The 15423-nt window shown below is 46.9% G+C and overlaps 1 protein-coding gene across 2 annotated transcripts in view; it reads left to right on the plus strand.

Moving 5' to 3' along the window:
* The first annotated feature begins 5130 nt into the window (after positions 1-5130).
* ENO1 (enolase 1) overlaps positions 5131-15423 on the plus strand; it is a 47631-nt gene continuing 37338 nt past the window's right edge. Inside the window, exons 1-2 of one of the 2 annotated variants that reach the window (XM_063943107.1) lie at positions 5131-5238; positions 7966-8056. In XM_063943107.1, coding sequence (XP_063799177.1) covers positions 7972-8056 — 85 coding nt within the window. In that variant the 5' untranslated portion in view covers positions 5131-5238; positions 7966-7971. Of the gene's footprint in view, positions 5239-7965; positions 8057-15423 lie in introns of those variants that run through there. The other variant, XM_063943106.1, reaches the window with a different exon arrangement.

The following is a 15423-nucleotide window of genomic DNA, read 5'->3' on the forward strand; positions in this document are numbered from 1 at the left end:
TCTAGACCTTCTGTTAGGTCGTTAATGAAAATATTGAACAATAGCGGTCTTAATACTGAGCCTTGCGGCACACCACTTAGCACTTCAGTTCAAGTTGAAAAAGATCCATTAACCACAACGCGCTGCTCCCTATTATCTAACCAGTTTTTGACCCAAGTGCATATTGTGCTTCCTAGCCCTGATTCTTGAAGCTTGTAGATAAGTCTCATGTGTGGTACAGTATCGAACGCTTTGGCAAAGTCTAAAAAGATTACATCCACGTCTTTACCCTGATCTAGGTTTGCGCTTACTGTTTCATAAAAGCCAAGTAAGTTGGTTTGACAGGATCTGTCCTTCATAAACCCATGTTGATTCCTTTTAATGACCTTATTGGCTTCAAGGAACTTCTGAATACTATCTCTTAGAATACCTTACAATACTTTCCCCACTATAGATGTAAGACTAACTGGTCTATAATTACCTGGTTCAGCTTTACTTCCCTTTTTGAATATAGGCACTACTTCCGCTATACGCCAGTCTTTGGGAACCATACCTGATATAACTGAATCCTTAAAGATCAAAGATAGCGGTTTTGCCAGTTCAGAGTGAAGCTCCATTAGAACCCTTGGATGAATACCATCGGGCCCTGGTGATTTATTAATCTTTAAATGTTTTAATCGGTCACAGACTACTTCCTTGCTTAAATAAGTACCTATCAGTGTGATATTCTCATTATTGAGATTGTGTGTCAGTCCCTGAATTGGGTCCTCTCTAGTGAATACTGTTGAAAAAAACTAATTTAGTGTGTCCGCTATGTCATTATCATTTTTGCTTAAGACTCCCAACTTGTCTTTTAAAGGGCCTATACTCTCCTTCTTTAATCTCTTGCTATTAATGTATTTAAATAATTTTTTGGGATTCGCTTTGCTTTCCTTTGCTACTAGTTTTTCAGTTTCTACTTTAGCCGCTCTTATTTCCTTTTTGCTAATTTTGTTACATTCCTTATAGTGCTGAAATGACTCTGCTTCCCCGTCAGATTTGTATTTTTTAAATGCTCGCCTTTTCTTGCCCATAAGTTCCTTAATCTTTTTGTTAAGCCACATCGGTTCATGATTTTTATTCCTTTTTTTGCTACTCATAGGAATACATTTGTGTATTTTTAGCTAGCAGGAATTTTAGTACCTCCCATTTCTCCGTAGTATTTTTTCCTAAAAACAAACCTTCCCATTCAATATCCCTGAAAAATACCCTCATCTTTTCAAAATTTGCTTTGCTAAAGTTTAAAGTCCTAGTTGAGCCAGTATAGGGCTGTTTATAGAAACTGATATTGAATGTGACCATATTGTGGTCGCTGTTTCCTATGGGTTCCCCTACTATAATACCTGATACCAAATCCCCATTGTTTGTTAATACCAGGTCTAAGATTGCATTGTACCTAGTTGGTTCCTCAGGGTTTAGCTGCGTAAAGTGGCCTACGCCTGTAAAAAACTACTGGGCACAATGCGAAAAAAAATGCTATTTGGGTGCCCATTTGATTTTTCACACATTACAGCTCCCCACCCCAGGAGAGGCTGCAAGCTGAAATATGTGCGTCCAAGCAGAGGCGTCACTAGGGTTGGTGTCACCCGGTGTGGTAACTCATGGTGTCACCCCCCATGATCCTCCTCCTGTATCACACCACACGGAACCCTTAGTAATGTACTAGTACTAGTTTTACTTGTAAATCATAATTCCTGTATATCACTGAATGCAATGGCAATAGTAGTGACATAAACAGCTAACAAAATTAATATCATACCTTTAAATTACAATATCATATGCACAGCCCACATGAACAAAAAAAAAACCTGTAAAAGCCATATACACTTAAAAAAAAAAAGTTACAGCACTATACTCACCATTGGCTGAAGTCTTACTGTTATGCGGGTCCCTCACCGTGGAGCTCACAAACGGGCAGGCTGTGGGAGACCAAGCAGCAGGAATGCGAAGCTGCAATGCATCAGGCCATCAGTGGGATGGGGATAACCAGGCACAGTGGTGGGCGGCCAGGAGCCATTTTAAATGTGGCGCCTACTTGCGAACCAATAGGAGCTTGCGGTCCGGCAACGCTCCTGATCGGCTGTCGGTCCGTGAGCTCAGAATGGCTGGAGGTCGGCGCCTCATTTGAAGTATCGTCAGCGCTATCATCCATAGCTGTCCAGCCCCTGCCTTACCGCTTGTGTCGATGTTCCCTTCGTGATCAGGACCAGGAAGTGACAGCACGAGAGGGCAGTAGATTACTTCCGCCCTTACAGCACCTTAATGTTTTATCCATTCTCCATTCGTTTGTGGTTATTTCGTTTTACCTATGCACCATTGGACGCTCGACACGCTTTGGGCTGGGTGTCTCGCTCTGCTTCGCTCGCCACAGGTTACTATTAAAAATAGTTTGTGACATGGACCCAGGAGGTTATGGGAAAGGTCCCCTCACGAAAGATAACTAGACGCTACCCTACCTGACCGCATGCCCGGCCCCATCCTCACTACTTTCCCAGTCCCCTCCTCATAGTGTTCACGGCCCTGGTCGCCAGGCACCAATACCTGGTCGCCATGGCGTCTTGGCCGCCGGAATTTGTCGTGCCATGCAATACACACTTACAAAATCTAATCTAAATTACCTTTTATCTTTTTGATAATCAAATAAACATTTAGTATCAGTTGTACAGCAGTCACATAGGGTTGTGTCTATGTTGCCTTCGTGCAAAGGACCTGGACGTGACAAAATGAGTGGGCATGAGAGAACTTCCGCCCTTACAGCTCCTACATGTTTTCTTTGTTCTCTGATTGGGGTATTTTTTTTTTGTCTATGCAGCATTGGACCCTCGCCACGCATCGGGCTCGGTGTCTCGCTCGCCACACTTTTCTATTACAAATAGATTGTGACATGGACCCAGGGGGTTATGGGAAAGGTCCTCTGCACGAAGAGAATCTAGACTCTACCAGTCACATAGGTGTACTAACCTCCCCTGCAGTATTATTTGGCTTGTCTCAGAGCTCTTTTTGTATTATCTTTGCGGATACTGGTCACCGCTCCGCTGCCCGGCGCTACCCATTGCTCCCCGTCTTCATTCTCCTCTCTGCCATCCGCATCATCACCGCCGTGGCCACTGATTCCTCTGCTCTCCGTAGAGCTTAGTCAGCACTGCGCTCCCCCTGTCATCTGCCTAACAGGAAGTTGTGACAAGTGCGCATGCGCAGCTGACAGGGGGAGCGCAGCGCAGACCAAGCTCTACGGAGAGCAGAGGAATCAGTGGCCGCGGCGGTGATGATGCGGATGGCAGAGAGGATAATGAAGATGGGGAGTGTGGGGGCGCAACGGGTAGCGCCAGGCAGCAGAGCGGTGACCAGTAGCCGCAAAGATAATACAAAAATAGCGCTGAGAAAAGCCAAATAACATGGTGGGGGAGGTTAGTACATCCCACCCTGAGACTGTACAGGAGAAGCTTATATCCACTTACTCAGCACTGCAGTCTCAGCTCCAGATGAAAATACGGGCCAGCCCAGCCCCTGCTTCAAGATGTGAGCTGCGCCACAGGACTCAGCTACATGCACCGACCCACACAGTGTCAGCTTATCCCGCAGAGTCCCAGCCCGCTCCTCCCAGCGCTCCCAGCGCCTCCAAGCCTCCCTCTACAGCCGCTACAGTGCAGAGAGAAAGACTCGCGAGATGATGATGTCATCATCTCACGAGTCTGTTCTCCGTCGATAGCTCCGCAGCGGCACAGAGCAGCGCCGGACCCCAGTAGCAATGACAATACCCCGGGCGGCAGCGCACACGAAGCGCGCTGTCCGGTGTCTGTTTAACTTTAAACATTGCGGGCGTGAGTGACTGCGGTCCGCTTTAGGAGGAGGGGGTGCGGACGTGAGAGTGCCTGTACTTGGTGTCACCCTATTGAAGGGTGACACCGGGTGCGGGCCGCACCCCCCGCACCCACTAAGTGACGCCACTGACAGGAGAAGCTTATATCCACTTACTCAGCACTGCAGTCTCAGCTCCAGATGAAAATACGGGCCAGCCCAGCCCCTGCTTCAAGATGTGAGCTGCGCCACAGGACTCAGCTACATGCACCGACCCACACAGTGTCAGCTTATCCCGCAGAGTCCCAGCCCGCTCCTCCCAGCGCTCCCAGCGCCTCCAAGCCTCCCTCTACAGCCGCTACAGTGCAGAGAGAAAGACTCGCGAGATGATGATGTCATCATCTCACGAGTCTGTTCTCCGTCGATAGCTCCGCAGCGGCACAGAGCAGCGCCGGACCCCAGTAGCAATGACAATACCCCGGGCGGCAGCGCACACGAAGCGCGCTGTCCGGTGTCTGTTTAACTTTAAACATTGCGGGCGTGAGTGACTGCGGTCCGCTTTAGGAGGAGGGGGTGCGGACGTGAGAGTGCCTGTACTTGGTGTCACCCTATTGAAGGGTGACACCGGGTGCGGGCCGCACCCCCCGCACCCACTAAGTGACGCCACTGCGTCCAAGGCTATCTCCGCCCTGAACTAATCAACAATTGAACTGTCTGATAAGTGCCTCTAATTAGTGCAGCAACAACAAAAAGTGATTTTTGGTTTGAGGGTATACTTGCAGGTGACATCGGTTGTAAGAACCCACACCGTGGAAAAATATCCATTGGAAATATTTAAATCTGAGTGTTTCAGAAGGTTATACTAAGCGCATTTGGTTTTTGTTTTGTATAAGTTATCTCTTGGGAGTCCACTAACACGGGCTTTCTCCAAATTGCTGCTGGTAACTTGAGCGCAAGGTTAAAGAAATTTTTATATCTGTAAGTATGTGTATATATATAATTTTTTTTAATTATTATTATTTATTTATTTATTTACATATATCTGTCTGTAGACATATTTCTATATCTATCCTCCAAACAGTGTACTAATTTCCATCAGCAACGAATATAAAGCAGCCATTCATTAGAACATTGCAGTACGCATGTCACTACGAATGACACAAACCTCCCTACAGCTCCCCCGGCAGCACGTACACCGTCTCCCCAACTGAGTGACAGCTCCCCCAGCCTCACTTCCTGGATTACTGAACAGTCGCATGAGCGCCCTTTAGCCAATCAGGATTAGGCAGGGGAACTCGCAGGGGAGCTAGTGACGGCCAATGAAAGGCGGGCCCTCATGTGGGGGCTGCGCTGTATAAAAACCAAGCGCTGCTGTAATATCATCTCGTTTCTCCCAGCCGGAAAGCAGAGTAACACGCTGAGGTAAGGGAGGGAGCTGCGGCTGTCACAGCGCATCATTAGCTGCCAGTGCATGTACTGGAGACAACGGGTGTCCTGCTGCTGATAACCTGTGTGCCCCAGCGTAATCTCCTGTATCACTTACTGTAGTGTTGTCTGCACCTGTAGTAAGGGTAACTACTCGGATAACAGTAACCAGGTTCTGTTCCTGGCAGCGGGTGCTGTACATATATAATCTGCCCTGCCAGGGCTGCAGTATGGCTATTGTAATGTAAGTGGTGGTAATTGTCCTATGCATGTCAGACTGATGGCAGGTAAGTGTGCGCTCAATCTATAGGGGTGCCATATGTATGTGATGGGAACCTGACACTGGTGGTTACTGTACTGGATGCCTATGACAGATGCTAGGTCTCAGCTGCTGCCTCCCAGAAATAGAAATCTGCATGCACAGGGTAGGATTTGATTGCTTACTTCATCATCTTCTTAGGCTTCCTCCTTTCCTTCCCTGTTTGCCTGCATAGGATGTTACTCCGCAGTCAGGCTGAAGGCCAGTTACATAGCAGATGATCAGGACTGTCCATTGTTTCAATGAGAGGTGTGGGCATGGACAGGTGGTCTGCTTCTTGGTCACAAATGCTAGAAGACTGCTTGTATATGGTGGCACTACATGTGTGGGAGACAGTCACTAGAGAAACTGAGTTGCTCTCTTAAAATGGCTGCATTTCTACAGCAGCTCACCCTGCAATGCCTCCCTCTTGGGTACTGGCATCAGAAAGAACAGATCTTGGGTGTCTTTCTGGCAGGAAACCAAATTGAAAACTGGTTGTATGATTTGTGATACAAGAGATAAGTGGGTGTGGCACACTTGCAGGCTAGATAATGGCAGCCATATCTTATTATTATTATTTATTATTATATATGAAGAGCTTGAAGTTCCCATTCAGTGGTTTACCTCTTCTGTACATTCTAATGTGGCATGTATGTCTGAGGCTGCATAGTCTGCAGAAAGAACTGTTGCACGTCTCATAGGCTTTACACAGAACAAGCAAGTGGCATGTTTCCTATGTGGTTGCCAGGAAACCACTTCCATTAATTGCAGCATTGCACCAAGGGACCAGTTACTAATGTACCAGATATATGTATTAGGGTGGCCTTTCTGCCTGTTACAGGGTCGGAAGCCCCTTGTACTACACGTGTGAGCAGTAGGACATATGCAAGGCATCCATTTTCAGTAAATGAGCAATCCTTCTCCCTGAATCACTGGAGCCAGGGCCTGCCCCTGCAAGAAAGGAAGTTCTGTTATGACTAATAATGAAATACCCTAATACAGAAATGAGGCTGCCACAGTTTCTTCACTCTTACATCATTGCTGCACTGGTTCTGCTATAATATAATCTGTCCTGCGGTCATGACCAATGCTTACTAGTAATATGAAAGGGTTAATTAACTGCAGCCATTCTGGATTAGAATGGATGCAGCTCTTGATCTCTAGGCATCCAATGGAGTCTGGCTATAGATGTGGGTCATTGGTGACTTGTTTACTGCAGAGGAAGCTGCACTGAATGTTTTGCATTGACACTGCCCTTTCTCTTCAACCTTTGTACTGTCTGGAAATCCAGTGCACAACATTGTACATGGCTTTTACCTCTGAGATGTGGTAGGCTGCCTCAGCAGCCGAGCATTGTGGGAAACTTCTCACAGTATCTAATACCAGTGACTGCTGTTATTTTAATGTACGATATACATTTTTATTCAGCCTATATGTAGTGAGCAAATGACATGGCCTTGTATCATTCTAACACGGTGATCTTGCATATGTAAAGAAATAAATGTGGAGGGTTTTACTAACCATTTGTAGAACAATGCTAGATATAGTGCTGATCTGTACTTTCACAATCGACATGAACATTATGGGAAAGATGCTCAGTGGTCCTTAAACTATGTGACCTGGAGCTATCTGATCACTAGAGTATAAATGAATGGAGGAGACTCCCCTTCAGGAAGTGAATCCTGTTTTAGCAGGTGACAAAGGGGTTAACCTGAAATGCTGCATTTCTGTGACACTGTAAAGAGGCGGGGAAATGGCATCCAGGAAGGAAGGTTTTATCAAGGACATTACAGCTGTATGTATAGGATGTGGTGAACTGTCTAGTCTGGTTAGGCAGCTGCCTAAGCATAGGATTGCTCAGTGGTTACGGGTTGCTGAATTGGTGACAGTAGTGTCCCCTACAAGTCCTTCAATACCTGTGACCTTGAAGGGTGTGGAATTGGAGGTCATGAGCATATCCCTGTAAAATGAGAAGTTAACCCCCTCTGTGCCAGTGTATTAGGCTATGCTTTGCATTCTCCTTGTGAGATTGTGTTCCTAACACCCCACTCACCACCTATGGGATCACAATTTTTCACCATTTTCATTAGTCCTCCAGTCCTCCTCCACCAATTTTTCAGACCTCTAATTCGGGACTTGCAGAACCTACTCAAACCATGTAGCAAGAAGGAGCAGTTAGAGTAATGCAATGAACTGAATAATTGGTGTCAGACGCTGAATACGTTAAATTCAGACTTTTACTGCTGTTACCTTTCAGCTGTTATATCCAGAACAAACAGATGTTGTTCCTCGAGAAAGGAGGCTGAAATAAAGCATTTAATTGCTGGGCTCTGGTTTGGCATGTGGGTGGTATAGCTGTATGACCAGGGACACCACTTGTGACTTGGTTGATGCACTTACATGTTTATCTTCTATGTAATCAGGACACCATGTCTATCAAAAAGATCCATGGAAGAGAAGTATTTGACTCCCGTGGGAACCCGACTGTGGAGGTTGATCTGTACACAAATAAAGGTTTGTTACTGAATCTGACCCATGTCATACTTTAAGTATACCATCAATGCAATAAGAAATACTTGCTTAATCCAGAAAGCTGCCATACAAATGTCCTCCTACATCTTTGCTGCAGTCGTGCACCTGTAGCCCCTCTGACATGTTTTTTTTTTTTTTTAATTTACTTTTTTCCCTTAAATGCGTCTTATTTGCACTGTGACTAGGACGCAAGAGGAGGCTATGCTAGTTTCTGAATCTGTACATGAAGCGCTACAATGTAGCGGCCACATGTTTGTTTGTTTGTTTGTTTTCTAATTTTTTAAATGAAAGTTCTGTTCCGTATACGTTCTCACTGACATATAGGGGTATTTCTCTTTCATCCATCTGGGGGACGCTGCGCTGTTACTTGTGGGTTAGAGTGTGGATGGGAGTTTGGCACAGAACCTATCAAAACTAACTCCTCCCCCCTCTAACCCCTCCCATCTCCAGCCTACCACCAGATCACCTCAGTTTTAGTTTTGTGCCTGAGGAGTACAGGCACAGATTCCTTAGCTATAGCTTTTAGTTAGGTTTTATTTCTTTTCTTTAGATTTCTTCAATAATACTTAGTCCCTGTCCACAGGTGACAAGTATAACAGGAGTGGGGTTAGTCAGTATGTTTTTACTCACTCCTTTTTGCGCCTCTGGTGAGTCACCATACTGCGGTCACTGGGGCTCTCTCATTCCGGGCTCAGATCCGAGGAGGCATAAACAGAGCGGGGGACACTGGCTGTCACGGTAGGACAAGATCCTAATCCCTACCCCCTTCCCCTGTTCCCCTATTATGGAGGAGACTGTATTCACAGTTCTAGCGGACGGGACCACTCAAATCACCGCCGCTAGTTTTCTTTTCACTGCAGCGCTAAGGTCCCTGCGGGCAGCACTAGCGCACGGGATCTCTCAGATCGCCGCCGCTAGTGTAACAGCGCAGAGAGTGGAAGGTCCCTTCAGGGAAGGGAACGTATGACGCTCCGGTCAATGAAGGGGAGCAGTAACCGCGGCGGGATGCTGGGGGAGATGACGTCTTCCCGCATTGCGCTCCCGCCATGTAGCGTCCGTCGTCCTCACTCTGTGGGGGCGGGTCCCACCTTCAGGCGCCTGCTTGCTGCCGGAGTGGAAGCAGGGGACACTGCGCTGACGCCACAACACACAGGGACAGCATCTCACCCTGTATATCTCACAGGCGGGGAGCAGCAAAATAGCAAGTATAAGATTGTAAGAAGTATCCTGCAAGGTTTCCCACAGGCTGTCTTGACTCTTCTTTATCAGTTGTTTAGTACTCACACTGAGATTTACAGGAGGGGTACACAATTTGTCAGCAACTGTATAGGTGGGAAGCTTTTTATATAGAAATTTCCTTTATTTAAGAAGTCACTAAAAAAAAAAAAAATATATATATATATATATATATATATATATATATATATATATATATATATATATATAACCAGTAAGCCAGACAAACCTACTAAGGGGAAGACTGGCTCAGCTGTATATTTTGCCTGTTCTCAGTGTGGTTCAAAGATGTCAAAGGGTAGCACGGATCCTGGTTCGCTCTGCAGGACATGCTCCGTGACACCTACAGTAGAGCAGCCTAGTGTATCAGCAGATCAGTCAGTCCCTCTGTGGGCCAGGAACATGGCCGACGCTATTGCTGATTTACGTCAATCACAGTCAGGGGTGGATTCCGGTCAGTCGACTATGGAGCCACCTTGGGCAAGGAATATGGGAAAAAGTATTGCAGACTTGGCACAGTCTATTAACAAGATGGTGTCCGCGTCCAGTTCGGCGGCCGCTAAGCGACAGCATCTGGTGGCTGCTATCACCTTCCCAGGAGAGGACTTGGATCCGGTATCCGCTCCTCTGGAGGAGGGCGAACTGGAGTCTGAGTGGGAGGATACTTCCGCCTGGGAAGAGGAGGAATTATCTACAAGTTCAGGTGTCAGATTATTGATTGAGGCCATCCGTCAGACTCTTAATATTCAGGATTCGGCGGAGACTTCAGGTTTCTTCAAGCGTCCGAAAAGACAAGTAGTAGTCTTTCCGTCTTATACTCATTTTGAAGACATTTTGAAGGAACCTTGGCTTAGGCCAGATTCACGATTTCAGGCTCCTAAGAAATTAAAATTTTTGTATCCCTTTGCAGATGAAGACACAAAATTCTGGGAGACTGCTCCGAGAGTGGATGCTCCTATTTCTCATTTGGCGAAGGCTACGGTAATTCCTTCAGCACAATCAGTGACATTAAAGGATCCAACAGATCGGAAGCTTGAAGCTATTCTTAAGTCCATTTTTGTTTTATCAGGTATTTCTCTGCGCCCAATACTTGCTAGTGCCTGGGTCCTTAAAGCCGTTGATGAATGGTTGGGCCAGGTGGTATCTGGCATGCAGTCAGATGACCCATCAGAGGCTATTCAGCTGGCTGAGCAGATCTCCGAGGCGGTCACCTTCGTTGGTGAGGCCTTACTAGACTCTGTCTCACTACAGTCGTGGGTATCTGCTCAGGCGGTTACAGCAAGGCGTGTGCTATGGCTTCGTGTTTGGAACGCTGACTGATTCAAAACAGACATTGACAGCGGTTCCTTTTGAAGGAGAGTTCCTCTTTGGTTCAGAGCTTAAAAAGATTATCTCTGATACTACAGGTGGTAAGAGTCCATTTCTTCCAGTTGCCCCTCAGAAGTCAAGAGCGACTAGGTTTCGATCCTTCCGTACTCCGAGTAGGGGCGGGTTCCAGTCCTTTCGGGCCTTTTCAAGATTCCCACGTAGAGGCGTGTACCGTGGTAGGGGTGCACAAGCACCTCGCAGAGCGGCAGTCAAACCTGCCGACAAGCCTGCAGCATGACGCAAGGAATCCCCTGGAGGGATCCTTGGTAGTGGGAGTGCGGTTACTACAGTTCAAAGAGGTGTGGCTCCTGTCGCATCCGGATCAGTGGGTGTCTGGAGTCATAACCCGAGGTTACATTTTAGATCTCGAAGAACCTGTTCCAAACCGTTTCTTCATCACTCCTCTTCCGAGGGATCCCTCCAGACAACAAGCAATAACTCGGGCTACTTTCACGCTCTTGAAACAAGGAGTAATTTGTTCAGTTCCCAGAACTCAACGCGGTCAAGGGTTTTACTCAAGTCTTTTTCTAGTAAACAAACCGGACGGTTCCTTTCGGCCCATTTTAAATCTAAAGTGCCTGAATCCTTACCTTTCTGTCCAGAAGTTCAAAATGGAATCGATTCGTTCAATCATCGCAGCCATGGAACCAGAGGAATATTTGGCATCTATCGACATAAAGGACGCTTATCTCCACGTTCCAATTTGGTCGGGTCACCAATGTCTGTTGAGGTTCGCACTAGGGCCCTGGCACTTCCAGTTTCAGGCTCTTCCCTTCGGTCTTTCCACGGCCCCTCGAGTATTTACAAAAATATTGGGTCACGTGGTAGCGGTCCTCAGAGGCCAGGAGATCAACATTACTCCTTATCTAGACGATCTACTTCTAAAAGCTTCCTCGCCGGAACTTCTTCAACTACACCTACAGCGCACTACGGCCACTCTGCAATTTTTCGGATGGATTGTGAATTTCCAAAAATCTTCCCTGACTCCCTCTCAGGAGATAGTGTTTCTAGGTCTCCTGTTCGACACAAGGAGGCAGAGGGTTTTTCTACCTCCGGACAAGATTCAGGATCTCAGGTCCAGGATTCGCTCTCTTACAATTGCCAAGGGTGTCGGTGCTCAGATGTATGCAGGTGTTGGGCAAGATGGTAGCAGCGTTCGAGGCGGTACCATATGCCAGATTTCATGCTCGTGCCCTTCAGTCTCAGATTCTGGGCTCTTGGAATCAGACGGGTCCGCATCTGGACTTGCAATTATGCCGGCTGTCGGTTCAGACTCGACAGTCTCTACTTTGGTGGCTTCACAGTCCAAATCTGACCAAAGGAGCACCGTTCACGGTATGGGATTGGATGATGGTCACCACGGACACCAGCCTCACCGGTTGGGGGGCGGTATTTCAGTCTCTGCATCTCCAGGGGCTCTGGAGCGTTCAGGAATCAAGGCTACCAATCAACATTTTAGAGTTAAGAGCAATTCGGTATTCTCTGGTTCAGATACAGGACAGTGTCAGGGGTCACCCAGTACGCATCCAATCAGACAACGCAACAGCAGTAGCTTACATAAACAAGCAGGGAGGAACTCGCAGTTGGAGAGCCATGAAGGAAGTCACACATATTCTACAGTGGGCGGAGAAGTGGATTCCGACCATATCCCCAATTCACATTCCAGGGTTAGAAAACTGGGAAGCAGATTTCTTAAGCCGCCACAAGATACATCCGGGGGAATGGGAACTTCATCAAGAAGTCTTTCTGACCCTGGTGTCTCAGTGGGGCACACCAGACATAGATCTCATGGCATCCCGCCTAAACCGAAAGTTACCTCAGTACGGCTCTCGCACTCAAGACCCTCAAGCAATGCTAATCGATGCATTGACAGCCCCGTGGCAATTTCGTCTCGGATATGTGTTTCCTCCAATTCCCTTGATACCGCGTCTTCAATGCATCCGCAGAGAGGGTCTACCAGTCATTCTTGTAGCACCAGACTGGCCTCGACGTCAGTGGTACACTTCTTCGGAGCATGGTGGTCGGAGAACCGTTCCGTCTTCCTCTACGACCCGATCTCCTCTTACAAGGTCCTTGTCACCATCAGAGTTTAGATCGTCTGGCTTTGACGGCTTGGTTCTTGAATCCAACATTTTAAGAGCTAAAGGATTATCTCGTCCAGTGGTAAAAACAATGCTTCAGGCTAGGAAGCCTGTCACTTCTCGTATTTATCACAGGGTATGGCGTATTTACATTGCTTGGTTTGAAAGGCGTGGGTTGTCCCCGCACCTCTTCCAATTACCTCATCTGCTCTCTTTTCTCCAAGAGGGTCTGACTAAGGGACTTCGTTTGTCTTCTTAAGGGACAGGTTTCAGCACTGTCGGTACTTTTCAAAAAAGATTGGCTACCATTCCGGAAGTTCAGACCTTCTTTCAGGGTGTACTCGGGATTCAACCTCCCTTTATACCTCCGGTTCCACCGTGGGATTTAAATCTGGTTCTTCAGGCTCTCCAGAAGCCTCCGTTTGAACCATTAAATTCTGTTGAGTTACGTTTTCTTACTCTTAAAGTGGTTTTTCTCTTGGCCATTGCCTCCGCTAGGCGTGTTTCTGAGTTGGCAGCCCTTTCTTGCAGGCCGCCTTTGTTGGTTTTTCACGACAATCGAGTGGTTTTGCGTACAAAGCCTTCTTTTCTGCCTAAAGTGGTATCGGCTTTCCATATGAATCAGGACATTGTTCTTCCGACGTTTGTTCCAGAATCTGCTGGAGGGGATTGCATTTGGCCTCCTTAGATGTTGTTAGAGCCTTACGCATATATTTGTCCCGTACAGAATCTATTCGACGTACGGATACCTTACTGATTTTGTTTGCTGCGCCCAAGCATGGCTGGCCGGCCTCTAAAAATACAGTGGCGCGCTGGGTTACCTCTGCTCTTAGACAGGCTTATGTTTCTTCAGCGTTACCTATTCCTGATTCGTTGAGGGCTCATTCGACCATAGCTGTTGGGGCCTCTTGGGCTGTGCGCGGTGGAGTGTCCATCGAGCAGTTATGTCGAGCGGCAACCTGGTCTTCTGTGCATACCTTCACAAAGTTCTACAGTTTTCATACTTTTGGTGTGGAGTCTGCCTCTGTTGGGCGTCAGATTTTACGGGCGGCTATGCCGTCCACGTCTCCCTCCTCTAATTAGCTTGCTTTGGGAAATCCCACAAGTAACAGCGCAGCGTCCCCCAGATGGATGAAAGAGAAATAGGGATTTTTGCTACTTACCGTAAAATCTTTCTCTGATTCCATCTGGGGGACGCTGCGATCCCTCCCGTATTTTTGTCTGGTTTCCTTGGTCAAGTTCTATAATCTCCTCCGGCTTTGCTAAACGTTAACTGAGGTGATCTGGTGGTAGGCTGGAGATGGGAGGGGTTAGAGGGGGGAGGAGTTAGTTTTGATAGGTTCTGTGCCAAACTCCCATCCACACACTCTAACCCACAAGTAACATCGCAGCGTCCCCCAGATGGAATCAGAGAGATTTTACGGTAAGTAGCAAAAATCCCTATATTTAATTGTAGTCTGAAACTGCCGTCTTGTCGGAAAGATGGTTGTTTCTGTTTTGTTTTTTTGTTAGGCCTCAAACTGTTCCGATCTATTCAATCCCCCTGCCGCCGGGTCGGCCGTACTAGCCGTCGGGCAGCTCGGCGGCGGATCGCTTAATGGGGGTAATTCCAAGTTGCTCACAGCAGGAATTTTTTTAGCAGTTGGGCAAAACCATGTGCACTGCAGGAGGGGCAGATATAACATTTGCAGAGAGTTAGATTTGGGTGTGGTGAGTTCAATCTGCAATCTAAATTGCAGTGTAAAAATAAAACGGCCAGTATTTACCCTGCACAGAAACAAAATAACCCACCCAAATCTAACTCTCTGCAAATGTTATATCTGCCCCCCTGCAGTGCACATGGCTTTGCCCAACTGCGAAAAAATTTCCTGCTGCGATCAACTTGGAATTACCCCCAATGTGTAGGGCCCTTAAGCGTCAGAAGTCTTTTATTTATCCTTATGTGGGTCCGCCCTTTTAAATCAGTCTGATTTCTGACCATCATGCTTTGGCATTTATCTGCTTAATTGCATATGCTATGCCTCAGTTCTTGGAGTCTGCAAAAAACCCACATCAGGTTGCAGAGTGGTGGCAAACTTGTGTCATTTTAAGTGAGGCTGCTGTGGCCAGATGTAATGTCTCCTAAAGTCACATGCTATACTTGACCATATTGCTGGCAAGTCTGATATGTTGCGTTATATGGTATCTCTGATTCACAAAGTACATTGGACAAATTCCATTCAGTTCAGTGCACTCTGCACTGCTGAAAATAAGGCAAAGAGGGATTTGAGCTCTTCCCATCACCAAACATTAATTACTTGAATCATCTGACTGTTCCAATTGACAATTCACATTAAAGATCTGTGGTGCTGCCAGGACAGCTGAAGGTAGCTTGAAAGAACCAAAAGATCACATGATCTCCCAGCGCCGCCCTTCCATACAGTGTAAACGTGGGCTGTGTTGCATTGACACTGCTTCCGTTTACACTACAACCCTACCCGGATCGTTCCCATGTCCTAACCGGGTAGGATTCATGGGTCACTTGATCTGGGTTTTTGTGGGGGGGCCCTGTTCCACTAGCAGAAACACCTGTTTTGTTTGTTTTTTTTGTGTTTTTTTTTTAACTAGTGGAAAAGGGAAATTAGATTCACACGTTTGGTATGTGTACAGCAATTTTGCTAAGCA

The sequence above is a fragment of the Pseudophryne corroboree genome, chromosome 10 (assembly GCF_028390025.1).
Source record: "Pseudophryne corroboree isolate aPseCor3 chromosome 10, aPseCor3.hap2, whole genome shotgun sequence".
Taxonomy (NCBI): Eukaryota; Metazoa; Chordata; class Amphibia; order Anura; family Myobatrachidae; genus Pseudophryne; species Pseudophryne corroboree.